This window comes from Mauremys mutica, chromosome 20 (genome assembly GCF_020497125.1).
Source record: "Mauremys mutica isolate MM-2020 ecotype Southern chromosome 20, ASM2049712v1, whole genome shotgun sequence".
NCBI classification, from domain to species: domain Eukaryota; kingdom Metazoa; phylum Chordata; order Testudines; family Geoemydidae; genus Mauremys; species Mauremys mutica.
In genome coordinates this window covers 18,378,126-18,405,822 of record NC_059091.1, presented here as the reverse complement: position 1 = coordinate 18,405,822, position 27,697 = coordinate 18,378,126, and the positions used below count along the sequence as shown (strand labels likewise).

The 27,697-nt window shown below is 57.9% G+C and overlaps 2 protein-coding genes across 7 annotated transcripts; both read left to right on the top strand.

The window, feature by feature from the left end:
• Positions 1-208: 208 nt before the first annotated feature.
• LOC123353343 (volume-regulated anion channel subunit LRRC8E-like) lies at positions 209-14,513 on the top strand. 6 transcript variants are annotated; one of them, XM_044994352.1, is made up of 3 exons: positions 209-322; positions 6,667-6,809; positions 10,096-14,513. In XM_044994352.1, the coding sequence occupies exons 1-3, from the start codon at positions 283-285 to the stop codon at positions 12,352-12,354; spliced, it is 2,442 nt and encodes an 813-aa protein (XP_044850287.1). In that variant the 5' UTR covers positions 209-282; the 3' UTR covers positions 12,355-14,513. The 6 variants fall into 6 exon arrangements, with proteins under 6 accessions (XP_044850287.1, XP_044850289.1, XP_044850291.1 ...); XM_044994354.1 differs by lacking the exon at positions 209-322 and adding an exon at positions 441-902; XM_044994356.1 differs by lacking the exon at positions 209-322 and adding an exon at positions 5,861-5,935.
• Positions 14,514-18,926: 4,413 nt separating this feature from the next.
• Positions 18,927-25,137, top strand: LOC123353845 (volume-regulated anion channel subunit LRRC8D-like). The gene is made up of 2 exons (XM_044995261.1): positions 18,927-19,003; positions 22,205-25,137. Exon 2 carries the CDS (start codon positions 22,207-22,209, stop codon positions 24,574-24,576), a length of 2,370 nt encoding a protein of 789 aa, XP_044851196.1. The 5' UTR covers positions 18,927-19,003; positions 22,205-22,206; the 3' UTR covers positions 24,577-25,137.
• Positions 25,138-27,697: the final 2,560 nt, after the last annotated feature.

Here is a 27,697-nt window from a genome sequence, read left to right as displayed (position 1 = left end):
AATGCAATGATTGGTCGCACAGTTGTTCTTGTGCAGTGTTGCTGTGTGCTGTTAAAAGCCTGCCCTGTTCCACCCCAGAGCTGGCTGCATTTCAGTGCTGTGTGAATGATCCCTGTATAGAGTCTGTTAAACACCTGCTGCTTCCCACCCCAGAAGTGGCTGCATACGTTTCATTTTCGGGGAATGAAGTGATCCTTATAAGTAGTTTGCAAAGTACCTGGCATGGGAGAAGCTGCAGAAATGTTAGATTGTTATCGCAGACGTTGAAATCTTCTCCGGTTCATGAGCAACAGCCATGGGCTGACTTCAAACCACAATTCCGGTGAGAGATTAAATAATCAAATAATTGTAATGTGCAGTTACCGTTCCTGTCACCTGACGAGCCAAAATCCTTTACAAAAGGGAGTGGTGCTGCCCACACGCACAGCTGGGGAATCGGAGGCAGAGAGAGCAGAATGGATGCCCCTCGGGGGGCTGGTGAGACTCTGGCAGAGATGCAGGAGTCCTGGCTCCCACCCCCCTGCTCTCACCACTAGCCCTCACTCCCCTCGCAGAGCTGGGGACAGAACCCAGAGGCGCGGGACCCAGCTGTGCCCTGGCTGTTCTGTTTTGTGTAGGTCGCTGCCGCTTTGTGGCTGGTGCTGGTGGAGGAGCCGCGTGTTTGCTCTGCCCCGGGTCTCCTCCCTCCCCAAACCCAGCCCAGTGCCGGGGCTGGGCCGGAGCTCGTCAGGCAGGGTGAGTCACTCCCGCACCGGGGGTGCGTGTCAGGGAGCCGAGGCAGCCGGCAGCCCTGGAGGAGCCCGTCACCGCCGCGCGGGGCGGGGGGCGCAGCGGGATCCCCCGGATCGCGCCCCGCTGAGCCCCGGGGAGGCAGCAGGCTGGACAGTGGGAACGGAGAGCTGGTAAGTTACACGGGCAAAGCGGGTGGGAACCCCCCGCGTAACGAGAATCCGGATTCCACACACCCAGGATGGGAGGAGGAAAAGGGGGGAAGGGAATCCGGATCCCCTCCCGCAGGAGGAAGGGGGGGAATCTGAATTTACACCTGGCGGGAGAAGAGAGAGAATCCGGATTTACTCCCCAGGAAGGGAGGAGGAACAGTGGGGGCAGGGAGAAAAGGAGTCGTCTGGCGGCACCTTAAAGACTGACAGATTTATTGGGGCACAAGCTTTCTGGGTAAAAAACCCACTTCTTCAGATGCAAGGAGTGAAAATTACAGCTGCAGGCAGAAAGCTATATTGGCACATGAAGAGCTATATTGGCACTTTCTCTCCCCTCCCTTCTCTTCATGTGCCCATACAGCTTTCTGCCTGCATCTGCAATTTTCACTCCATGCATCTGAAGAAGTTGGTTTTTTACCCACGAAAGCTTATGCCCCAATACATCTGTTAGTCTTTAAGGTGCCACCGGACTCCTCGTTGTTGTGGATACAGACTAACACGGCTACCCCCTGATACTCAGGGGCAGGAAGGGAACTTTCGTGGGATCTGGATTTGCCCCTGGGTGAGATGGGGCAGTTGGGGCTGGTCCCAGGAAGGAGGGGGTAGGTTGGATCCCCAAGGAAGGGGGAGAGGGGAATTCATCCCTAGGAAAAGGGGACCATTTTTGGGGGGGGAGGGAAATCTGGATTTACTTGAGGGCAGAAGGGCTGGAACGGTTTGCACCTGTACGGGGTGGGGGGGGGGGTAAGCAAGTGCTTGTTTGCCTCAGGAGGGAGAGGTTTTTGGCGGGGTGCAGATTTTTCTCTGGGGGTGGAGGAGGAGAATGTGGCATCTCCCCAGGAAATGCATCCTGCCCCCCACCATGGCCTGTTTGGTGGGACCCCACTTCACTTCCCCTCATCCCTACCAGCCCCCCAAGAGAGGAGCAGGCCCCAAGCCACAACCCAGAACATATGTAAAAAAGTGGGGGCTGGAGTGTTTGGGGGTTGGGTATGGCTGGGTAGGGGTGCCCAGAAATGGGTAGAGGCCCTGGGCATGGCTGAGGGTGCCCAGAAACGGGGAGCAAGGGGATGGGTAGGAGGTGCCTGGGGATAACAGGTGCTAGGTGTGCCTGAGCACTGGGCTTGACTGGAGGGCCCAGGAATGGGGTGGGGGGACTGGGATGGGTAGGGGGTGCCTGGGGGCTGGGCATGGCTGGAGGTGTCCAGGACCATGTGGGAGGGGGACTGGGACTGGGAATGGCTTGCTTGGAGCCTGGGCCTTGCCGGGATACCTGGGAGGATGAGGGACCTGGGCTGGGCTGAGGGCGAGGAAGGAAGGAAGAAGAACTCTCCTCTGGAAGTCCCAGGTGCTCGCTCCCTGGCCCAGGCTGAGAGGGGGAAGGGGGCGGGTGTGCGCTCAGACAGCCCCTGGGACTCGCTGATCACCCCTGCTGCAATGGGGCCGATACAGGTGAGGGTGGGGGAGGCTCCTCCTGGGCAGCAATGCCCCTGGTTGCTTGCAGAATGAACCTCTTGGCTCCTGCATGCCGGGAGCAGCTTGGGCCGTGGGGCCTCCTGCTCTGGAATCAGGTTCCCCCAGCCTCCCTTCCCCCCATACCAGCCCCCCCCATGCCAGAGGCTCTGTGTGTATCCCCCCTTGTCCCCTTGCACTGATGCCAGGGGCTGTGTGCACCCAGCCCCCCGTTTCTATCTGGGAGATCAGGCATTCGGGATGCCAGCTGGGTACCTGGGGGGAGGATGCACAGAGAAGACTTGGGGTGTTAGAGGGAAAGTCATTAATGGGGCCATCAGCCAGTTCTCTGAGACAGACAATCACAGAGGTGCTGGAGGCTGTGGCTGTGCTGCAGAGATGGCAGGGGCTGCATGGGTCCCCCCTTTTGATTTTCTGATCTCCCCAAAATCCATTGGGTTCTGCCCTTTGATGCATTTTGGGATGGTCTGAGGGAGGCTCTAAGGACTGCAGCGAGACAGGGGTGCTGGATGAGTCCTGATCCCTGCAGGGCCTAGCAGATGCTAACTGGTCCCCCTGAACTGCCCCTTAGAGGCTGGAGGGGGTGATCATATACTCACAGCTGCCCATGCTGGACAAGGGTTCCGGGGCTGCCCCCACAGGTACTGCCACACCCCCCACCCCCTGGCCTGAAGCGGTTCCCATCATATACAGGGTTTACAGTCTGGTTCAATGGCTCTCAGCACCCCCACTATACAAATTGTTCCAGGACACCTTGGCTGTCCCAGCTACCAATGCCTCTTCCTTCCCCTGTGGGGACCTTCCCAGTGTCAGGATCCCTGAGAGATCCAGCTGGTTGTAAGCTCCAGGGATGCTGGAGGAATCAGGCTGTTATGTTCTGGGTGTTATTTCACTAGTAACGCCGGGCTTAGCCAAACATGAATCTCAGATATAATGACACTGGGGTGTGTGGGGTATGTGGGATATGGGGTTATATAGGTATACCCACTGTCACACTTTGCTGAATGGAATTTGCTGAATGGAATCAGGGTGTCATAAGGCCTATACTGTATTGCTAATGGTGATTCTCCTCTATCAGAGCAGAAGGATATGGGATCTGTCTCTGCTCTGCAGCATAGTGACCCCCCCACCCCAAGCCCTAGTCGGCAGTGGGTTTGTACCAGTGCTCAGCTCTTTGCCTTTTCCCAGGGGAAGGGAGTTGCCCAAGGCTACACTTCGGGTCAGTGGCGGAGCTGAGAGTAGAACCTAGGGGTTCCTGGTTATGTGCTTGGGCGCTAGTACCTTGTGCCATGTGCCAGCCTCCCCGTCCCACCACTCCTAGGCAATTTATACTATAAAAATTAGCTGGGGAGAAGGATAGTACTGGCCCTGGGAGGGGAGTAGAGTCTACTGGTTAGAGGGGGGGCAGGAGTCCTAGGTTCAAGCCCCAGTTCTGTGACAACAGTGGGGTCTAGTGGTTAGAGGACAGGATAGGGAGTCAGGATTCCTGGGTTCTATCCGCAGCTCTGGGCAGGGCTGCCCAGAGGATTCAGGGGGCCTGGGGCAAAGCAATTTTGGGGGCTCCTTCCATAAAAAAAAGTTGCAATACTATAAAATACTATATTCTTGTGGGGGGCCCTTGTGGGGCCTGGGGCAAATTGCCCCACTTGCCCCCCCCTCTGGGCAGCCCTGGCTCTGGGAGGGGAGTGGGGTCTAGAGCTTAGAGCAAGGGGGCTGGAAATTAGGACTCCTGGCTTCTATCTGCAGCTCTGCATGGGGAGTGTGGACCAGCAGTCGGAGCAGAGAGTTTCTCCCACTAGAACTTTAGCTTTCCCTGGAAAGTTCCAACCCTGCTCTGAAAATTCCCGTAAGTGTCTGAATTCTCCAGATTGCCCCAAGCCGCCTTCAGCTTTCTCTGCTGCTCCCCCACTCCCCGTCTGCCGCCCAGCGCTGTCCATGGAAACATTTACTCCGCCATGCAGGCACACAGACAAACCACAGGGAAGCAGCTGCAGGGATGACATCCCCTGTGTAAGAGCTGGCTTGGGGGACGCTCCAGCCTGAGCAAAGGGAAAGGCATTTCCTCTGGGGAGCCGGAGTAGCACCCGACTGGGTTGGAGGGGAAATGTCTAGGCAGAGCCATGAGCTTCCCCGCTGGTCGTCAGTCCCCATATAACACCCGTCCGTCAGTCAGTGCAATAAAATGATCATGCTCTGCCTCCTGCCTATGGGTCACAGCACTGTGCAAAGGTGATTAAGCCACACAAGCCCTGAAAGGAGTAATGCAGGGTTGTTTGTCCCCTAGAATTGGGCAAACTGAGGCACAAAGAAGGGACGGGAATTGCCCAAGATCACACAGTGTCAGTGGAAGAGTCTGGAACCCAGGAGTTTTGACTCCCAGCTCCCCTACTCTAACCACTAGATCCCGCTCCCCTCCCAATGATGGGACTAGGATCCAGGAATGTTGATGGAAAAAACAAAGACTGAATAGGCCACAAAGACTCCTCCCTAAGGGTGTACTCTGAGGGGAGGGGTTACATGCATTGGCAGGAGGTTGGGGTGGGTACGTGGGCTCACAGAGCTGCTTCCTGGGTGTAGCTGCTGGGGTGGGGGGGCATGAAGAGCCACCCCACCGTGGGCAATCGGGTTACGGGTATGCTTTCACAAGAGCTAAACGATTAATAATCATGTAGGGCACCAATTGAGCAAACTCTGGCTCCATTCCCACTGGAGATAAATCTGAGCTGCAGACCCTATATCTGGTCACTGTGCAGAGAACACCCCCAAAGGGAGGCAGGATGAGGGGTGCAGGACACACCTGAGAGCACTCGGGGGAGTGTAGGGCCAGTGCGATGGAGAGGGGCTGTTAAACTTCCCATCTCCAGGAGTGGGGTGGGGTCTAGCGCATCAGAGCAGGGGGGAACCAGGACTCATGGCTTCTATTCCCAATTGGGGAGGGGAGGGGGATCTAGTGGTTAGAGCAGGGGAGGCTGGGAGACACGATTCCTGGGTTCCACTCCCAGCTATACGATGGGAGTGGGAGCTAGGGGTCAGAACATAGGGTGCTGGGAACCAGGAGTCCTGGGTTTTATTCCCACCCTGGGAGCGAAATGGGATCTAGTGGTTAGAGCAGGCTGACCTGGGAGTCAGGACTCCTGGGTTCTATCCCCCGTTTGGAGGTGGGGGGGGGTCTAGGGGGTTTGTTAGAGGGGTGCAGAGGCTGGAAATCAGGATTCCTGGGATAAATTAAGATTTTTTCCCTGCTGCACAACACAGACTGGAGTCTGGATTACTGCCCCCACCCCCAAGTCTGGGTTACTGGGCCAGGGTAGGTAAAACCCAGCACTGGGATCAGCATCGACCCATCTGTCTCCTGTAACCCTCAGCGAGCGTCACCCCATCTCTGTTGCCTGGGGGAGGCCACAGGGCGTTGCTATGGTGCTTGGAACCCCTGCTCCGAGGTGGCAGGTTCCAGGGCCTGGGCTGGCCGGGGCTCCCGCATCGCTGGGCGGTTAAGCCCCACCCAGTGCCCTTGGTGGAAGGTGATTGGGCTCACCCTGAGCCAGCAGAGGGGTGAAATCTACAGCTGGCTGGATCAGTTTTCAAAAGGACCCTGGGGGGGGAATTGGGACCCCAGTGTCTCCCCTTGGCCTTCTCCAAGATCCCACTCCCTGCCCATATTGATGTCCCGGATCAACCTTCCCAATGACTCTGTGAGCAACCCCCGTCCTGTGTCTGAAGGGAACAAAGCCAGGCAGGAGGGGACAGGTGGCTCAGTGAGACCAGTGTGGGGAGAAAGTGGTGTAGGTGACCAGCAGGGAGCGCTGTGCTGCAGGGAGTGTGTGTGGGCGGGGGGCTCTCCTTGGAGTCAGTGCTGACCCCGATGTCTCAGAGCTGCACTAGGGGGAGCTGTTCTGCAGGAAGCGGGGAGGGGGCTCAGTAAGGGGGGCTCTCCCCTCGCAGTCAGCTCTGGCCCCAAAGCTGCACTGCAGCATGAGACTGAGGCACTGACCTTTTGTGGTTATCAGACCAGCCATTCTTCCCAGGAGTCAGGGTGCGGCCCCTGGTGTCCTGCCCAATTTCCGACATGAGTAATCCCCTTCTGCCTCCCGCCCTGGAACTTCCACTTTCAGAACAGGGCTCTCCTGTCTCAGGCTGTTGGGGGGCTGTGCCCCACCCCAGAGGTGGCTCCACTGGACCTGAGCTGGGATTTGAACTGGGGTCTCTAGGGAGGAGAGGCCTCCACCAGCCTAACCCCATCTTCTCTCTGCAGACAGGATGATCCCTGTAGCTGAGTTCAAGCAGTTTACGGACCAGCAACCGGCCTTCAAGGTGCTCAAGCCCTGGTGGGATGTGCTGGCTGAATACATCACGGTGGCCATGCTCATGATCGGGGTCTTTGGCTGCACCCTGCAGGTGGGTACTGGGCTGGGATATGGGCTGGGACCACCCTCTGTGAGACCTCACCCATGCAACAGCAGGGATAGGACCTGGGACCTCTAGATCCTCCTCTCTCTGGAGCTGAAGGAGAATCTCCAGCAGCAGCAGTAGAAAGTTCTATCCCCAGCAGCCAGGTGATGTGCTCATGCTGGTCAGTCCGGTGCCCATAATAGCATGATGCAGACCCCACAAACCGGCCAAGGGCAAGAGTGAAAACAGAGGAGAAGCCAGCTGGCTGGGAAGAACACCCCTTATCCTGTCCCCCTTCTGCCTGTCAAATTACTGCTGGGGCAAATGGAGTCCCTTGTCCACAGTGGATGCCCTGTTGCATTGTGGGAGGGACATCCCAGCAGGCACTCGGCCGTGTGACGTGAGGCAGCTGGAAGATGCACCCCTGGGGAACTGGGAACTTTGGATCAGAACCTCTGGGGTTCGGCTCTGAACGGCTGGGTGGGTGAATGCCACCTTCCTGCTGGGAGAGGAGAGGGTTGGCCCAGGGCTCAAGGGAAAGGGGAGCAGGGGATAAGGGCCATCAATACAGATCCTAAGAGGGAGTTTGCACCCTTCCCCCGATCTGGAGGTGTCTGCCTCCCCTGGAGCTGCCAGTCCTCCCAGGAGGTATTGTATCAGTGCAGGTGCTGCCACCCCGCTGCAGGGGATCCGCGCCCAGGCAGGAAGCTCGCCCCAGCATGTCTGGGGTGCGGCTGGATCGTGGGCTGCCCTGGGGAATGGGAGGAAGGTGGGGCGCAAAGGCTGTGGCTCAGCAACAGGAATGAAAGGGGCTGAGATGAGATGAGCCCGTCTCGTGTGAGCCTGATCAGAGACAGGCTGCTGAGCTAGAAGGGCCCAGTGGGCTGATTCAGGTGGGGGAAAAGAGAGCTGAGAATAGAACTCAGGAGTCCAGATTCCCATCCCCTCCCCCTTATTCTTACTCCCTTCCAAGAGCTGGGAACAAACCCCTGACTCCTACCCCACCCCACCTGCAGCTCTAACCACTAGACCCCACTTCATAAATGCCAGACTTGAATTTTAGTGGTTAGCTGATGGGCCAGCAAGCCTTGCATTCTGGGGCGGAACGGGGGGAGATGGGAGAATGACCCCCGCATCTCTTCCCCCTGCATGAGCTACCCCTCCTCCACCCAGCCCTGTTTTAGGCTGGTCTGTCATCTTCATTGGGTTGGGGAGGTGCTTGGTCACCCCCAGATGACGGTCCCCCCAATATTGGGGGGAGGAGTCTGTCCATACAGAAGCCAAGCAGCAGGTGCCCAAGGCAGCAGCCCTGTTACATTATCTGTCTCTTGTGGCAACAGGGAGAATATCCGAGGCAACGAGTCTCATAGGCAAAGCTCCAGGGCCACTCGGGAGGAGGACGGGAGTGAGATTAGCTCCCTGCTGGCCCCCGCTTGAGTTAACCATTCAGGCACCTGCCACACTGCCAACCAATGAGACGCCAGGGGGTGGTGGGATCTGCCAGGGAAGTACAGAGAAATCCCCTTGAGATGGTGGCTAGAGCAGGGGGGCCTGTGAGCCAGGTCTTCTGGATTTTCTCCCCAGCTCTGGGAGGGCAGTGGGGTCTAGTGGCTTAGACCAGTGGGGTGAGGAGTCAGGACTCCTGGGTTCTATCCCCAGCTCTGGGAGAGGAATGGGATCTAGGCATGGTGAAGGCAGAGGAGCGGCAGTAATGGCAGGCAGGACTCCTGGGTTTCATTCCCAGCTCTGCCACTGACTTTTGGAGTGACCTCAAGCAAATCCCCTGCATGCATATGTTCAGACCCTGCTGACACTGGGACCATCAGCACAGCACTCTATTGCTTGAGCTGAAGGAGCAGCTCCATCAGCTGGCACAGTAGGAGGTTGGTCACCCACAGATGGGGAATGTCACCCGCACTGCACAGGTGGGTTTTTCTTGCTCAGAACCAGGGGCTGAAGGATAGCTTCTGTAACAGGAAGTCACATGGCCCTGGGGTTGCAGTAACCAGGGGCTGGGGGATTTTATTTTGCATGCCACTGGGCCAGCTTGGGCTCTGCAGAATGAGGAGCAATAATTCTTTACAGCACCCTGATCAGCTCGTCTCTGCTTCCTGCCACCCGCCCTCCCCTGCTCTCCTACCTAACAACATCACGGCGGGGCCTGTTCCCATCGGAGTCAGGACTCCTGGGTTGTGATTAGCGAGGGCCTGGCTTAGCATGGGCCCTGAATCACAGGAGCGCCTCATGGGGTTGGTGTGTGCCAGGTGCAGCGCACGCATTCACAGGCTGAGCTCATGGGACGCTCTTTCTGCTCTCTAGCTGTGGGGTAAGATGCCGGCGTGAACTAGCATCTCATTGCTTTTCTCTAGTCCCATTTGTCTCAGCCTCCCCAGGTGCTTTCGAAACTTGCTACCTCCCTGGAGTTGGTATAATGCCCATTTTATGGAGGTGGAAATGGAGGCACAGATTGAAGAGAGCAGCCCAAGGTCTTAGAGAGAATCAGTGGTAGAGCTGGGGATAGCACCCAGGAGTCCTGACTCCTCAGCCCACTGGTCTAAGCCACTAGACCCCACTGCCCTCCCAGAGCTGGGGAGAGAATCCAGAAGACCTTGCTCACAGCCCCCCCTGCTCTAACCACTAGACCCCACACTCCTCCCAGAGCCAGAGATAGAACCTAACTCCAAGCACCTGAGCTCTAACTGCTAGACATGCTTTCTCACCACCAACTGTGCTTCTTGGACACTGTCTCCTTTGTCCCGGGGCAGCCAAAGTGGGGCCAGAATGGGTCATGCCCACTGCTGCTCCAGAGGCGCAGCCCCCTGAGACTGCAACTCCCAGCACACCAAGTGTCACTGAACCCATAGTGTTCCCAAGGTGAACCTCTGCACTGAGGGTGTGCTGGCTGGGCTGCAGCCTGCTCTGGGCAGCAGTTAGGGGCCACCCTTGGCTTCTGTCTCATGGATATTGCATTGGGTGCTGGAGTGTCTAAGCTACCCCTGGGGCTCCTGGGTTGGACAAGGCTTCGGTGCCCCTGTTATCACTATTGCCCTGACATACGCGTGAATGCAGCCTGCAGTCGGTGCTCAGGGGGCAGAACTGTGCATGGACCATTGCATGACATACAGGGCCAGACCCCCAGCGGGTGTCAATTGGCCTTAGATCCATGGGAGTCCCCAGCAGATGTAAATCAGCCATTGCTCTATTGGAATCAGTGGGGTCAGATCCCCAGCTGGTGTGAATCAGCATCCCCCATGGTTTCCTCACCTGTTCCCCTCTGTGGCCATATCCCCAGGTGACACAGGACAAAATCATCTGCCTTCCCAACCATGCCCCTGCTGGTGCCCCACTCTCTGATGAAACGTGCCAGAATTTCGCCAGGAAGAGCCTCAACGCCTCGGAGCCAGACACACCCCTGTCCTCCCGGGAGATGAGCGGCGTGCGCAACAACCTGGACATCCAGCAGTACAGCTTCATCAACCAGATGTGCTACGAGACAGCCCTGCACTGGTACGCCAAGTACTTCCCCTACCTGGTGGTCATCCACACCCTCATCTTCATGGTCTGTGCCAGCTTCTGGTTCAAGTTCCCCGGCACCAGCTCTAAGATCGAGCACTTCATCTCCATCCTCGGCAAGTGCTTTGACTCACCCTGGACTACCCGGGCTCTCTCCGAGGTCTCTGGGGAGAACCAAGAAGGGACGAGCTCAAAGAAGGAAGACCGGCGGAGGAAGGGCATCAAGGACGAAATGCCTGAGCCCCACCTTGCTCTACAGCCCGTCCAGTCCATCTCCGAGAAGAAGGTAGCGGAGACTCCTGCGGTCAGCCTGCTAGACAAGAAGGAAGGGGAGCAGGCCAAGGCTCTGTTTGAGAAGGTGAAGAAGTTCCGGCTGCACGTGGAGGAGGGAGACATCCTCTATACCATGTACATCCGCCAGACGGTTCTCAAGGTCTTCAAGTTCCTGATCATCACGGCCTACAATGCCGCCCTGGTGCAGAACATCCGCTTCATCGTGCCCTGCAGCGTGGAGATGGAGGACATGACAGGCTATGACCACTTCTGCTGCAACCACACCAAGGCTCACCTCTTCTCCAAGCTGGCCATCTGCTACATCTGCTTCTTGGGCGTCTACGGCCTCACCTGCCTATACACGCTGTACTGGCTCTTCCACCGGCCCTTGAAAGAGTACTCCTTCCGCTATGTGCGGGAGGAGACGGGCATCAGCGACATCCCCGACGTCAAGAATGACTTTGCCTTCATGCTTTATCTGATCGACGAGTATGACTCCCTCTACTCCAAGCGCTTCGCTGTCTTCCTCTCCGAGGTCAGTGAAAGCAAGCTCAAGCAGCTCAACCTCAACCATGAATGGACGGAGGAGAAGCTGCGTCAGAAGCTGCAGCGGAATGCCCTGGGACGCCTGGAGCTCCACCTCTTCATGCTGTCCGGCTTGCCTGACACAGTCTTCGAGCTGACCGAGGTGGAGGCCCTGAAGCTGGAGATGCTCAAGGATGTGACTTTCCCACCACTGGTGGCCCAGCTTGTCCGCCTCCAGGAGCTCTCCCTGCTGAACTGCCCCGTCAAGCTGCCATTTGCCTCCCTGGTCTTCCTGCGGGACCACCTCAAGGTGATGCAGGCCACCTTTGATGAGATCAAGGATGTGCCGCTGTGGGTCTACAGCCTGCGTGGGCTGGAAGAGCTTCACCTCTCTGGCCTCTTCAGCCAGGAACTGGGGAGGGCGTCCGGCTTGGAGAGCCTGCGGGAGCTGAAGAACCTCAAGGTGCTCTCGTTGCACAGCAACATCTCCAAGGTGCCGCCCAGCGTGACTGACGTCTCAGCTCACCTGCAGCGCCTGTGCATCCTCAACGACGGCACCAAGCTGGTGACGCTCAACAACCTCAAGAAGCTGGTCAATGTGAGGGAGCTGGAGCTGGTCAACTGCAACCTGGAGCGCATCCCCCATGCCGTATTCAGCCTGGTCAACCTGCAGGAGCTGGACCTGAAAGACAATCAGCTACGCTCCATCGAGGAGATCCTTAGCTTCCAGCACTGCCGCAAGCTCGTCTGCCTTAAGCTCTGGAGCAACCACATTGCCTATATCCCCGAGCACATCCGCAAGCTCAAGGGCCTGGAGCAGCTCTACCTCAACCGCAACAAAATAGAGACCCTGCCCTCCCAGCTCTTCCTCTGCACCAAGCTCCGCTGCCTCGACCTCTCCAACAACGGCATCCAGGTTATCCCCCCGGAGGTAGGTGTGCTCCAGAATCTCCAGTACTTCGCCATCTCCTCCAACTCGGTGGAGACCTTGCCCGATGAGCTCTTCTTCTGCAAGAAGCTGAAGACTCTCATGGTGGGACACAACAAGATCTCCACCCTCTCCCACCGCCTGGGCAACCTCTCCTTGCTCAGCAAGCTGGAGTTGAAGGGGAACCGTCTGGAGGCCTTGCCGCCTCAGATCGGGCGGTGCCAGGTGCTCAAGCGCAGCGGCTTGGTGGTAGAGAGCACCCTCTATGAGACGCTGCCCACGGACATCCGTGAGAGGCTGGAGAGTGAATGAGAAGAGGGGACAGTCAGCAGCAGGGGCAGGCTCTTTGGTCACCTGCAGAAAGACTCTCCCGGATGACTAGAGCTGGGAAGTGCCTGGTGTGTTCCTCTCCAGTGCACGTGTTGCTCCTAGGCCGGAGCTGCAAAGGCACCTGGGAGATCTCCCACCAAGAGTCTTACCAAAGAATCGTCCCCCCTGGCCATGGCTATGGAGGGGCTCAACTTTTCATCCCAGTGCAAATGTGGACAGTCAGTGATCCTGTACGGCAGGATTGTTGTACAGTCAGTGATCCTCTGTGTCAGGGTTGCCATGTTGTATCCTGGATTGCAGGGGAGAAATGACTCTATTTATACTTATTTTTAGTGTTATTAACAAGCAACGTTTATTGCTTTTAAAAAAGGGCAATTTGTGTGTGTAAATAGCTCATGTTTTAACGTGCTAGATCTCCGGCACACCTTGGTCACTGCCCCATAAAATAGACCCCATCCCACAGTCTATCCTACGAATTTCCAGGCCAATCTGATGGGTAATCTAGAGAGGATGCAAATGTGGGTGTTCGACTGAAATTTTGCTGTGGCTTTAACCATGGGAGAGTCTTTCCTCATTCCACAGCTCCACCCACTCCACTGATACAAAGGGATGCCTTTTTGGCATCATTAGCCAGTGGAACTCATTGTCACAAAATGTCACTGAGGCCAAGATCTCATTAGGATTGAATTTCATTAGTGTTTGGTCACGTCTCAATTTCGGCAGCCCACACCCATTGTGCTGTAACCACATTCCCAAGGAAGGTTGCAGCTGGCTTTGTAGGTCATCTGCCCTGGAGAGGGGAAGGAGTGTTACCGAGTTGAAGCATCTAATGGATTTACAGTACCAAGAGAAGCTGGTTTTGCCACTAGGTGTGGTATGTGCTTATCATACAAATTTAGATGGGTGGGTGTGGCTCCCATTGACCCCTCCCCCTTTGGGTGTGGCTTCTCCTGCTGTGACATGCCTCCTCCTTGCGGCATGGTTTTCTCCACCAATGACATGGCTCTCATGGGCTCCTCCCCTGAGTCCCACCTCTCTGTGGCTGGATTCCAGATGGGTCTTGATTAGGGCACTGATTTCCCCTGTGCTGCATGTACCCGAGTCTGGAGCCCTTACTCAGGCAAAGGTCATAGGAGGATTTCAGGATCGAGCCCTTATTTTTATATTAAAGGATGTACGGGGGGAGTGGCAATCCAAACAGCTGTTAATAGCAGGGGGCCTGAACCAGGGCCCTAGGTCTGTGCAGCTGGAGGGGAGAAGTTTGAAATCTGACCTGTGCAAATAGCCTTTATCTCTGGACTGAGCTGGGTGCAGCACTCCAAGAAACCCCAGTCTGAGCAACGCCCCAGCCTCTTTGGCAGCTGCTCCCGGAACCGGGGGAACACTCCTAGGAACTCCAACATTGGACCCTTCTTGCCCGGTAGCCAGCAGCACGGCACTCTGCACTTATGGGAGAACCCCCATCAGCTCTGTCCTGGAGCCAGAGGACATATGGGCCGGACCCGATGTCAGTATTATCACAGTAACGGGTAAAGGCCCCAACAGAGCAGAGCCTCCATTGTGCTGGCTGCTGCACAAACACCTCCCCCACGATCGGGGCCCCCTGTGCCCCAGCCACTGCACAGACCCCTTCCCCAAGGGCACAACTGGGGCCCCCTGTCCAGGATCAGAGGCTCCATTGCATCAAGCTCTGCACACACACACCTAGTGAGGGAGAGTCCCTGCTCCAACGAACGCATGGTCATATGGACAAAGGGTGAGAGAGGAAACTGAGGCACGGGGAAGGGACTAACTTGCCCGAGGTCACACAGCAGATCAGCAGCACAGCCAGGAATTGAAGCCAGGTTTCCCGAATTCGAGTCCAGTGCCTTATTCACTAGGTTACACTGAGAGGCATGGGCAAGGCTCTGTCCGAAAACCCGTGTTCTCTCTTTGTGATCGCTCTGGCTATACTTGGTGTATCAGACCTTCCCCTCCCTGAGGCTGGTTGGTATCTAAGCAAGGCTGCGTCTGGCATGTAAACCCCCTGAACCCCACTGATGGAAATAGGGTGACCAGATCACAACACTAAAATATCAGGACACATTGAGGTGTGGTCAGCCTCGCCCACAGTCCACCCCCACTCCTCCCAGGCTCCGCCCCCACTCTGCCCCAGGTCCTGCCCCCTCCCTGCTCACCCCATCCCCCATGCCCTTCCTCATCCCCCGGCCCCCTGCTGGCTTGCTGCATCCCTCCTCAGCCCCCCACGCACCGCTCACCTCCTCACCCCCCCGCCTGCCCGCTGCTCGCTTGCTCACCTCTTCACCCTTCCCGCCTGCCCCTCGTCTCGTCACCCCCCTGCCCGCCACTCACCCCTACGGCACCGACTTCTCTTCTGGGTGGGTGCTCGCCTCTTCCCGCCCAAGCATCCGCCCTCGCTCCACCCCCATTCCGCCCCCTTTCTCCAAGTCCCCGCCCCTGTCCTGCCTCTTCTCCACCTCCTCCCCTGAGCCTGCCATGTCCCCGCTCCTCCCCCCTCCTTCCTGGAAAGCGCTAAGCGCCACCAAACAGCTGTTAGGCAGTGGGAAGTGCTGGGGGGGGCGGGGATGCGGCACACTTGGGGGGGAGAGAGAAGGAGGCATGGAGGAGGGAGCTTGGCTGCAATTTTTCCCTGTGGGTGCTCCAACCCTGGAGCACCCATGGAGTCGGTGCCTCCCTCCCGCTCACCTCCTTACCTGAATATTGGGACAAATGGCGTCCCGATCATACATTGATCGGCACAAAGGGTTAAATATCAGGACAGTCCCGATTTTATCGGGACACCTGGTCACTCTAGATGGAAGGGAGCTCCCTGCTTATATGTAGAGAGAGGAGTGGTCCCAGGACTCCCAGATCTGTTGCAGTGGAAATGCTCCCTTCACTAAGACCTCTTAGGCCATGGCTACACTTGCAAATTTGCAGCGCTGCAGCAGGGTGTGAAAACACACCCTCTCCAGCGCTGCAAATTGCGGCGCTGCAAAGCGCCAGTGTGGTCAAAGCCCCAGCGCTGGGAGCACGGCTCCCAGCGCTGTACATTATTCCCCACAGGGAGGTGGAGTACGGACAGCACTGGGAGAGCTCTCTCCCAGCGCTGGCGCTTTGACTACACTTAGCGCTTCAAAGCGCTGCTGCGGCAGCGCTTTGAAGTGCAAGTGTAGCCATACAGGAAGGGTGTAAAACAGGGAGTGGATTTCTCCTCCCCGACCTCTGCATGTGGTGACTCCACAGAGCTCTTCAGAGGGGAAGCTGAGGAGCAGCATGCCCAGTTGTCACCATACCCCAAACCTCAGCCAAGTTGGGATGTGGATCCAGCTTTGGCCTGCCTCCCAGTTTGGGGGTGCTCATTGCTGGAGGTGGGGGGGGTTGATTGTGGGGTTCATCTCTGATCCTGTCCGGCAAGTCCCATGTTCCTGTATAAGATTGTACAGCACCTTGCACAATGGAGCTGGGACCTGGCTGAGGCTTTTAGGTGCTACCAGAATATAAACGATTATTGATTATTTGTATTGCAGTACTGCCTAGGAGCCCTGGTGAGGGATCAGGGTCCTGGTGTGCTAGGCATTGCGTGGAACAGAAAGACAGTCCCAGCCCAAAGAGATTCTACTCTAAGAAGGTAATAATTGGGTAGGTGGGATTTCAAGAATTCCAGCTACCCTGGGAGATCCCTGCATGACTCAGAGCTACAGACCCACCGGGGAGGTGCTTTGGCTAACGGCATAATTCCCCCGGTTGTGGGTGAGTTGCAGATTGTCGTAGCTTGGGGACAAGACACTGGCGAGGAGCCTGAAGAGACCTGGTGTAGAGCCTGCATGTAGGCTGGGGGTGAGGGTGGGATGACTGACGGGAAGCTGGGACTAGCACAGGTGCCACGGGGTTTGGAATGGCTGTTAAAGATCAATTCAAATAGGTGGTAATTCCCCCTCCCCCCCAATGCAGGGCTCCTGAATCCAACAGCCTGGAGAAGCTGAAATTGACCAAAGCCAGGAAGGGAAATTGACCGGGTCGGGGTCTGTCCCCTGCAGCGGGATATGCATGTGAAAAGCGGGGGCTGAAACTTTCCAACTGGATTGACTCAGCAGAGCCCCAAAGTCCCTCAGTAGAGCCAGCAACGGCAATGGGATCTTTCCTCTGAGTTCAATGGCTGTGCCGTGGTGCTGACTGCCCGTGGTGCCATCGCTCTCACTAATCCTGGCCTTTCTCCCTAACCCCCCCCTCCATCTAATCCCATAGATTCAAAGGGGGGGGGTCACCAACCTCCCTGCCCCTCCTCAGAGAGGTGCAGATTTTCAGGCCGGAGGGGACTATCTAGTCTGACTTCCTGTCTATCACAGGCTACCAGAACCCACACACCAAACCCAACCGCGTAATGACACCGGAGTACCACAGGAGAGCAGGCTGCAGACTATTGCGTGCCACGGGGCCAGGCAGAGGAGAGGAGGGACTCAGGTGCACCAGGGCCCGAGGCCTCCGTGATGGCAGGGAGATGTTTAAGTGAGTTATGCCCAGATCATCCTGCTGCAGAAGAAGGTGGAAGCTCATCAAGGTCCCTGCCAATCTGACCTGAGGGAAAATTCCTCCCTCACCCCACATATGGCCATCACCGGGACCTGGAGCACAAGAACCACCAGACAAAGGGAGAATCCCTGGCCCACCCTGCCCACTGCCTGTCTCCAGCCCTGATGCATCAGAGGAGGGAGATTAAAACAAAATCTTCCCAGAATCCATGGGGGCGGTGGGGAAGGAATCCCTTCCTGAGCCCTGCGGGTGGGCAGCTGTAACCCTGAGGCACATGCTGTTAGGAACATAAGACCCAGGAGTGCTGAGCCCTGCTCCCCACCATCCCCAGCAACCCCATCACACAACTGCCCTTATCAGTGTGTCCAGCTCCCTCTTAAAACCAACTCATCCCAGCCCCTGTAGCCTCCCTCCACCCGCAGCCTCCCGTCAGTTATCCTGCTGCTCACCCCTAATCCCAGCCCTTCTCCCCCAGTCTTCCTCCCTAACCCCATAGGATACCCAGGGGGCATTACACCCCCCTTCCCCCGCCACCATCCAGCCCTGTCTGCATCCCAAATTCCCTTCAGCGGGCATCTGACTAGGGGCAGGGGGTTCAGCCGCTCCCTCCCCCACGCTGCATGTGGGCCCCGGGCCAGGCCGCAGATCTGACAGGAACCAGCCACACCCCACTCGCGTGGCAACCGGCCAGGAAACACTCCAGGACAAGGCCCAGCCCCACTGCCTCCTGCTCCGCCCTGGCTCCGAGTCACCGGCAGGAAGGCGCTGGGGGAAGCTGGGGATGGAGGACTGGAGCTTTAGGGCCAGGGTTGAGGGTGCATCTCAACCTAGGCCCAAGGTGGCTGCCTAGGGGGCACTTTGCCACTGGCTGGGGGTGGGGGGGGGGTTAGGAATTGAGGTGCTAACCCCCCAACACAACCCATTCCTTATAGACACACAAGCTCCCTATCCCCCCAACAGCCCTTACACACCCCACACATCCATCTCAACACATACCACCTCACCCCACCCCCTCCCCAATAGACCCTGCCCCCCACTAGCTCTTCCATGCCCTGGGGTGCCCTGGAGATGGCTATCCATCGCCATCTGCTGGCCAACGCTGTGTGAGCTGCACCCAGAGCCCCGTCTCCTGTTCCCTGGTGTCTGTGGATCAGAACTCGGGAGCTCTCCACCGCTCTGGATCCCACCCCTGGGTTTGTGTTGGAGCGCGTTCAGGGATTGGAGTCCTTTTTCCATTAGCCAAAGGACTGGGCTCGTGATCCCAGCAGCGCCACCCCGAAGCACTTTCTACAGTCCCTCAATCCCACTGCCGGCCTCGGCAGAGAATCGTTACCCTTTGGATCTACTGGGAGCTGAGGGCAGGATGCCACAGGCTGTGTCTGTTGTATTATAAATGGGAGGGAAATAAAAACAATCCAGAAGAGACCCTTGGATCCACCCCCACAACAGAGTTAGGAAGAGAACCCAGGAGTCCTGACTCCCAGCCTTCATCCTTCTCTTCTTCCGCTCTAACCACTGGAACCTACTCCTCTTCCAGCATTAAAGATAGAACTCAGGTGTCCTGATTCTCCCTGCACTGACCACTGAGGGCCTACAGCTGGGCACAGAACCCAGGAAAGCCTGCCTCCCAGGCCCTGGTCTGGTGGCTGGAGAGTGGGGAGCTGAGATTCAGGACTGCCTGCATCCTGTTGCCAGCTCTGTCGCTGACATGCTTTGTGACCTTCAGCCTTCTGTGCCTCGGTTTCCCCATCTGTCCAAGGGGAGGAGTGGTCGTTACCCCAGCGGCGGCTCTAATGAGGGAAGTGCTTCGGATTAGAGTTGGCTGGATCCTTTCGTTAACACAGCTCTCCCCAGCCAGTCCATGAAACAAATGAGGAAGTCATGCTCCCTCCTTCCACAATCCTTCCCCTGCTCCCTGGAGCTGCCATGGAGACAGGAGAGAGAGCCACTCCAACAGGCCGGATGTGAAGGGCTCTGGCTGGGGACAAGCTGGGCCCCCGGCCAAGACTGGGGGGGCCGGAGGAGACTCTTCCCAGTAGAGAAGAGACTTGGTGGAGCAAGGATCTAGGGCAGGCGGCAGCCCCAAGCTGAGCAGCAGGTGAGGGGACGGGGCCTGGATGAGGAGAGGCAAGAGGTGGGAAGGAAAGGGGTCGAGGTACTCTGGGGCGGTTCCCAGGGCCGGAGAGTGGGGCCAGACCCCCTGCTGCCAGGCAGGATCAGGCCTGAGCGGGTGGGGAGGCTGCTGGGTATGAGTCAGGGGCTCCCCCCAGGATTGGTGTGGGGCAGGGAGCGGTTAGCAGGGCTGAGGGGTCATAAAGAACTCAAGCTAGTTAGCTGCCGGGAGAGAAAACTTTGTTTAGTTCTGGGTCACGGGCTGTTGCTCTCCTTCTCCCATGCTCTCTCTCTCCTTCTCTATTCTCCCCCGCCCCACCCCACCCGCATCCCTGGGCTAACCCCAAAGGGGGCCAGAGCCAAAGCCAACTGTTGGAGAGGGTGTCCCAAGGTGACAGGGATCCGGCCCCATGGAGACGGGGATCTGGTTCCGTTTCCCCCGCCACGGGGCGGGGAGGCACCTGCACCAGCCTGGGTGCTGGGAAAGGTTTTGGAGGGAGGAGGGTGCTGGTGATAATTCCAGCTGGTAGGAGCTGCTGGCTGGCTGGGGAAAACGATCCTGTTCAGAGCACTGGACGGGCCAGGGATCCGAGCTGGTTTACATGCCTGGGCCAGGTCAGCAGATGGCCAAGGGCAGCTGTGTGGTTAGCGCATTGGCCTGTGGTTCTGGAGTCCTGGCTCTGCCAGCCCGTCCCTGTGTGAGGCTGGGCACGTCACAGCATGGCTCTGGGCTGCCCACGGTGAGATCGGCGCGGGGATTCGTCCCCTGGCTGGGACATCGTCAACTCTTTCTAATGAGAGGGCCAAGAATTGTTAGAATTGCATTTAATACTCTCACCCCCAACTGCCCTTCATGTGGTTTGGAGCAATAACCGTCCCAGCAACAGTACTGACAGGCAGCCCCCCCATTCTAACCATTAGACACCACTCCCCTCCCGGAGCTGGGGATAGAACTCAGGAGTCCTGACTCTAGGCTACACCACTCCATCTAAGATCTAGCCTTTCAGATATCAGTGGGTCACACTCCCGGCATGAGACCGAGGTGGATCTGAGTAGGATGGAGGGAAATCAGGGGTCGAAGTGAGCGATCTCCTTCATGCTGAGGGCGGAGAAGGCAGGAGAAGACCCGTAAGTCTAGGGCAGCCTGGGAACTAACAGGGAGACTGTCAAGGCTCCATTGGTCCTTCTCAGCCCCGCTAGGGAGGGATGGGGTGCGCAGAAGCTCAGACTCTGGGAGGTGAAATACCTTCCTCCATTGGCTGCCTGATGCTGGCTCCGGCTCCCAAGAGACGAGATGCCTGGGTTCAGGTGCCCCACGCGAGAGGGGGCTGGTTCTGCCAGGAAGAGCTTGGCACTTCGCACATCCACCTCCTGTGAACAGAGCAGCGATTCATACGCAGAGCCTGGACTGAACCCCCCAAGCCCGACAGCAGCGCAAAGCCAGGTGGCTGCCTCATGAGCTAAGGGAGCCACTCCCAGAGCCAGCAGCGGCAGTAAGTCCTTTATCCCTTGGGTGGGAGCAGTCATGGGACGGTGACTGCTCCACCCTCCCTGAGACATAGCGCTAGGGCACCGCTCCATAGGCAGAGTGCAACGTTTAACCCTTCCTGTGCTGTGTCATTTCCTCCTCTCGGACACTCCTGTGCATTCAAACCGCAGGGCAGCCCTTCCGCCAAGTTTATCCCTCTGTCTGCTGGGCAGGATCGTGTGGGCAGGTGGCAGAGAAAAGGGCCACAGCGGCAAGGTGGTTATTAAGGGGATCACCTGGTCCAGAGCTAGCCTCTGAATCTACCAAGCCCGGGAGTGGGTGGCCGGCGGGACTGCAGGCTGGCACTGCTATGCCCCAGCTTTTAAACAGGGCCTTGGAGGACCCCTTCAGTGTGGCAGAGCCCCCAAGGGGTCCCACTCTTCCTTTAGGTTAGCCCACGCGGCCTCCCCGTCTCCGAGACTGAGCCCCTAGGCTCCAGCCCTCCTGCTTCACCCCATGAGCTTTGCCTGGAGAGTCCAACTGGGACATACGCCAGGCCAGAGACTTGCCCACTCCTCAGCATCCAGGGCACCCTGGGAAGGATTTGCAGTGACACCACGCAGCCTTTACAAACAGTCGGGTCTATTACACAGCACGGGAAGTCCTTAGGTGAGCACAGAGGAGCAAAGGTTAAGACATATCCACCTCGCCAAGCCAGCGCCCTACCCAGCCAAGCGGCCGTGGGCTCCATTTCAGGCTCGCTCTCTGTCAGACCCAGGTGAGAGCCCTGGCTACAGCCCCGCAACCTGCCCCCTTTCTCTTTGCTCTTGAGCTGGGGCCATGGACTGGCAAGTGAAGACGTGGGGAACTCCCCCCTGGTTGCTGGCTGTGGACATGCTGGCTGCTGGGGTTCCCACTGTCTTTTAGTATTTGCCACTGATATGGGTTGGTTTCCAGCCAGTCCTTCAATGAGCCAGTCACTCCACCCCAGACAGCAAGGGGAGACACACGTCGTAGGGCTCGTGTGCTGGCCCCTTTCCCCACTGGTTAATGATGTAAAGTACGGAGGGAAACTGAGGCACACACAGCAAAAAATTCCCACTTCATCACAGGGCCCCAGCTGAGTTCTGGGTTCTCAGCTTCTTTGACCAGCAGGCCGTGAAGTGTCTCCTAGAAGACAGAGGCAAGAGGAGAAGGGTGGGACCTCATCACTGAGCAAACATGGAAGCAGCATGTCGTCCCACCTCTGGCTGCCCCCGTCTGGGGGGTGGCACAAGGGCAGGGGACCCTGGGGAAAGCCCAGCACCCACCCCTCATGTCTCTTCACTACTGTGAACCGCCACATTCAAGGCTTTCTATGCCATCAGCTGTTTCTCTATTAGGTGTATTATGGGAGCACATAGAGGCTCCATTGTGCCAGGTGCTGCACAGACACACAGTCAGAGACAGTCCCTGTCCCAGCTGAGATCATGGCCCCGTTGTGCCAGGCGCTGCACAAACACAGTCAGAGACAGTCTCTCCAAAGAACTCACAGACTAAATAGACAAAAGGAAGGATCGTTATCCCATTCTACAGATGGAAAAAATGAGGTACTGGGAGATGAAGTGATGTGACCAAGGTCCCAGAGGGAGTCTGTGGCAAAGCCAGGATCTTCCCAAGGACCAACTCAGGCTCAGAACACCTCTAAGCCACTGACCCTTATTCTTTCCCTCCCACCAGCCATGTTTTCCCTGACGGAAGTGGCCTCCCTGAGTGACGGCCGGGCCCCGTTCAGTACTCTGAAGCCCTGGTGGGACGTCTTCACAGACTACTTGGTTCTGGCAATGTTGGCCATCTCCATCATTGCAGGGACCCTGCTGATCTCCACAGATCAGGTGGTGTGTCTGCCTGTCGGCAGGACCAGCATGGCTGCAAGTGAGTCCCTGGCTCCCAGACCTGCCTTAGGGCCTCTGGATGGCCCAGAACACGACACTACTCCGGTCGGCACCAGGAGGGAACTTCCTGCTGCCAACAACGGACACCCAACCAACCTTGACTACCAGCAGTACCTGTACATTGGCCAGATCTGCTACCACCAGGCGCTGCCGTGGCACTCCAAGTACTCCCCCTACCTGGCCCTCCTGCACGCGCTGCTCTTGATGGTCTGTAACAACTTCTGGTTCATATACCCCAAGACCTCCTCCAGGATCGAGCTGTTCCTCTCCATCCTCCGGAAGTGCTTCCAGTCACCCTGGACAACCAAGGCTCTCTCAGAGACAGCCTGCCAGCCCTTGGAAGGCAAGCTTGGCCGGATGAAACTCTGCTCTGCCCAGATCTCTCAGGCTGGGGCTGGCTCCCAGGCGGAGCAGGTGTCCTTCTCCAGTGCCACCATCCTGGACCGGAAGGACGGGGAGCAGGCCAAGGCGCTCTTCGAGAAGATCCGCACCTTCCGGGAGCACACTGAAGCCACCAGCCTCCTCTACTGGGTCTATGTGGGGCAGACAGTGTTCAAGGTGGTAAAGCTCTTGGCTGTGCTGGGCTACGCCTCCAGTTCTGCCGGCACCATTGCTTTCAGGCACATGTGCCGGCCAGGCCTGGGGGACCTTGCTGGCCACGCCACCTTCTCCTGCACCCACAGTCTGGCCTACATCCTGCAGAAGCTGCTGCTGAGCTACCTGGCCCTGGTGCTGCTCAGTTGGCTGGTGGGGGTCTACACACTCTATTGGCTGCTCCGGAGGCCGCTCAGGGAGTACTCCTTCGAGCAGGCCAGCGAAGAGAGCAGCGTCAGGGCCATCCCCAATGTCCACAATGACTTGGCCTTCCTGCTGCACATGGCTGACCAGTATGACCCGCTCTGCTCCAAGATGATTGCCATCTTCCTCTCCACCGCCAGCGAGAGCCAGCTGCTGGAGATCAGACAGGAGCACCGTGGGGACTACGAGGAGCTGCGGCGGCAGGTGAGGAGGGATACCTGGGGCCGGCTGGAGCTGAGGCTCTGTGCCCTTCCAGCCCTGCCCCAGGCTGTCTATCAGATGGCAGACCTGGAGGTGCTGCGGCTGGAGTGCATGGCGGAGGTGAAGCTCTCCGCCAAGGTGGCCCAGATGGAAGCACTGTCTGAGCTGCAGCTGCATCACTGCCCAGCCACGATAGAGCCCATGGCCTTGGCCTTTCTGCAGGAACGGCTCAGGGGGCTGCACGTCCAGTTCACTGATGTCACCGAGATCCCCTCCTGGCTTTACTCCTTGAAGAACCTGCGCCGGCTGCACCTCTCCAGCCACCTCTGCTCCAATGTGCTGGCCCTGGAGTCCCTCCGGGAGCTCCGGAGCCTGGAGATTTTGCTGCTCCAGACCAAGCTGACCAAGCTTCCTTGCTCTATGTCCACCCACCTCCGCCAGTTCTGTATCCAGAATGACGGGACCAAGCTGGAGGCACTGGGGGTCCTGAAGAAGATGAGCAGCCTCCAGCAGCTGGAGCTGCTCTGCTGCCAGCTGGAGAGGATCCCGCCGACAATCTGGCGCTTAACTGGCTTGCGGAGGCTGGATCTGCGCTCCAATGGCATCCGCAGCCTTGAGAAGGGGGCTGGCTTCCAGCATCTGGCACAGCTCACCTGCCTGAAGCTGTGGCACAACCGCATCGCTACCCTGCCCGCTTCCATTGGGGCAGCAGGCAGCCTGGAGGAGCTGGTGCTATCCCACAACGAGCTGGAGTCTCTGCCCCACACCTTGTTTGCCCTGAAAAGACTCAGGCACCTGGACCTCAGCCACAACCTCCTTCGCCTCCTCCCTGCAGAGATTGGCCAGCTGGGGACGCTGCAGCAACTCTCCATCACCGGCAACAGGATCAGGGCACTGCCCAGCCAGCTCTTTGCCTGCCTGGAGCTAACGTCTTTGCAGCTGGCAGACAACGCTTTGACCACGGTGCCGGCTGAGATCGGGAGGTTGGTGCTACTCTCCAGGCTGGAGCTGACAGGGAACCCCTTGGAGTCACTCCCACTTGAGCTAGGCTGCTGCCCCCTGCTTAAGGAGACCGGGCTGAGCATGGACAACGCCCTCTTTGAGACCCTGCCATCTCAAGTGAAGCAGATGCTCGCCACGCCCATCTCTGTGGCCTAGAGGAGGAATGACACCTTCCCCAAAATACCCAGTGCTCCCACCCCCGATATGAGGCAGCAATGAGGACATGACTCAAGTCAGCACAGATAAGCTCCTTACCTCCTTTTACACCATGGGACTCTGAGCCAGAGGGGGCTCCATTAATCAGTGTGGACATCAGCCCCTCGCAATCCTCACATGAAACACAGGAATAGCCCGACTGGATTGCAGCAGGGGGCCCATCTAGCCCAGATTCCAAGATTCCTCCTAGCCCCCAACAGCCCAGGCCCTGTAGCAGCAAATCTGTCCCTAAACTCCACTGGGTTGTAATATTTGCTATTCTAACTCTGGATGTTTTTGTTGCCCGTGGAAACACCCAATCCTGCTTTGTTCTTGGCTTTAGTGAGACCTTGTGGCAGTGAGTTCCACGGGCTCATCAGGGAGCAGCAAGATTTTAGCGCCTCACAAGGCACATGTTTAAAGTGCGAGGGGGAGGGGGATGAGGACAAGTGAGGGAACCTCTAAGCCAACCTAAAAATAAAACGAGCCATGTTTTAATGCACCATTTCTCCAGTGCAGCCACCAGGGGGTTTCCTGTGCAGCATCAGCCCTTCCCCTTCTGCCCCGTGGCTCCTGCAGGCGCTGCCTCTCTGGAGACACAGGTGGGACACACAATGCTTAAGGAGCAGGTGAGGCGGCAAGGAGGGGTGAGAAGGCGGCAGTAGGGTGAGGAGCCGAGTGGCAGTGGGTGGGGGTCTGGCTGCCAGCGGGGAAGTGAGGAAGCAGGAGGTGAGCGGGGGTGGGGTGAGGAGGCGAGTGGGGCTGGAGTGAGGTGGCGGGGGGGGGGAAGCAGGGGTGGGGTGAGGTGGCGATCCGCGAGCGGAGGTGGAGTGGGATGGCAGGAGGTGAGTGGGGGTGGGGTGAGGTGACGGGAGGTGAGTGGGGGTGGAGTGAGGCGAGCAGGGCTGCAGTGAGGTGGCGTGAGGCGAGCGGGGGTGGGGTGAGGAGGTGAGTGGTGAGTGGGGGTGGGGTGAGGTGGCGTGAGGCGAGCGGGGGTGGGGTGAGGAGGCAGGAGGCGAGTGGGGGTGGCGGGAGGTGGCGGGAGGCGAGTGGGGGTGGAGTGAGGAGGTGGGAGGTGAGCGGGGGTGGGGTGAGGTGGTGGGAGACGAGTGGGGGTGGGGTGAGGAGGCCAGCGGTGAGTGGGAGTGGGGTGAGGTGGTGGGAGGCGAGCGGGGGTGGGGTGAGGAGGCCAGCGGTGAATAGGAGTGGGGTGAGGTGGCGGGAGGTGAGTGGGGGTGGGGTGAGGAGGCGTGAGGCGAGCGGGGGTGGGGTGAGGAGGCAGGAGGCGAGTGGGGGTGGCGGGAGGTGGCGGGAGGCGAGTGGGGATGGAGTGAGGAGGCGGGAGGCGAGTGGGGGTGGAGTGAGGAGGTGGGAGGTGAGCGGGGGTGGGGTGAGGTGGCGGGAGATGAGTGGGGGTGGGGTGAGGAGGCCAGCGGTGAGTGGGAGTGGGGTGAGGTGGTGGGAGGCGAGCGGGGGTGGGGTGAGGAGGCGAGCGGTGAATGGGAGTGGGGTGAGGTGGCGGGAGGTGAGTGGGGGTGGAGTGAGGTGGCAGGAGGCAAGCGGGGGTGGGGTGCGGAGGTGAGAAGCAAGCGGGGGTGGGGTGAGGAGGTGAGAGGCCAGAGGAGCCCCGGGCTGGCCAAAGCCCTGAGGACCCCCCCCTCACACACCTGCCTGGAGAAGCCCTGGTCTGGCCGAAGCCCCGAGTGCCCCTGGCCCCTCGTCTGGAGCTCTGGACTGGCCAAAGCCCTGCCCTGATCCCCGCCACCTGCCTGGAGGAGCCCTGGGCTAGTCGCAGCCATGCCTCTCTTCCCCTCTCTTCTCCTCCCCAGACCCAAGCCATCCAGATATGTTTTTAATTATTATTTGGACTTCTAGTATATAAAAGCATTTTTAAATTTACTTCAGAATTGTTATACAGACAACCTCTTTTACCAAAAAAAGCACAAGAAACAATAATAAAAAAAGACAAGAACATGCAAAGCACCTTATTTGTGTTTCTATTCTGTTAGGTCCAGTAAAGAATAGAGATAACGGTGCATGTTTTTATTATTGAGTCTGCAACCGCCCTCCTCCAACCTTACATAAATAAATGACAATGATTTGGATGTATATATGTGCATATTACTTAATTAACTTTAGGAAAAATAAATAATTTTAGGAAAAAGTGTAAGTGCAGCCACCAGCAAGAGTTAGTGGGTGCACTCTAGGCCACCCAAAAATTGGTCATGAGAACCCCTGTTTTAGTGCATTTTTGGAGCTCTCCCCTGATTGAGGCGAGCAGCCCAGGATCCAATCCTGCACCAGGATCCAATCCCACAAAACTCAGTGCAGGATCAGGGGCTTGCGGGATGCAAGGTCAGATTTTCAAGCGCCCTTGAACACGGGTGTTTTGAGCTCATTTGAAAAGCTGGCTGTCACGTGCCACGATGGGAGCTGCTGGACACTGAGCGGGATGGGGATGGACTGGGTCCGCTATTCTGGGGCAGGGAGAATCTGGGCCCCCAGTTTGGGGGGGGATGAGCCATAGGGGGGCATCTGGGTCCTAATGGGTGGGGAGTAGGCTCCAGGGGAGAACTTGGCCCCTATGTGGGGGGGGTGAGCCCCACAAGGGGGAATGGGGGGAAATCCATTCTGGGCGAGGGAGCAGTGAAATCTGGCTCTTGATGGGACAACCAGCCCCAGCTAGAACTTTCTGTGGCTCCTTTGAGGGAGATGCCACATTTTTAACAAGCACAATCAGACGCCACCGGGCCCACACGTGGGTGCACTGGAAGCGTCGGGCAGCCGGGTGGGCCGTCCCGCTCACAGCAGATGACTCATTTCTATCCTGCTGTGAGTTTTGGATCCACTTCTTCTACCATCCACCCGCTCTGCAATCACATCCGTCTCTCTGTCGGATGAAAGCACCATAGCGCCCCCCCAGGGGTGAGCACATCCCCAGTCTGGTGCAGCTCAGCCTGCTCTGGCCCAAGGTTTACTATGCCCCAGCCCCTCTTAGCCTGGTCTGCTCCAGCCTGGCCCTGGCTTTGGGGCCCTGAGCCACAACCCATCCCGCTAGCGTGCAAGGCTGTGAGTGCACTGT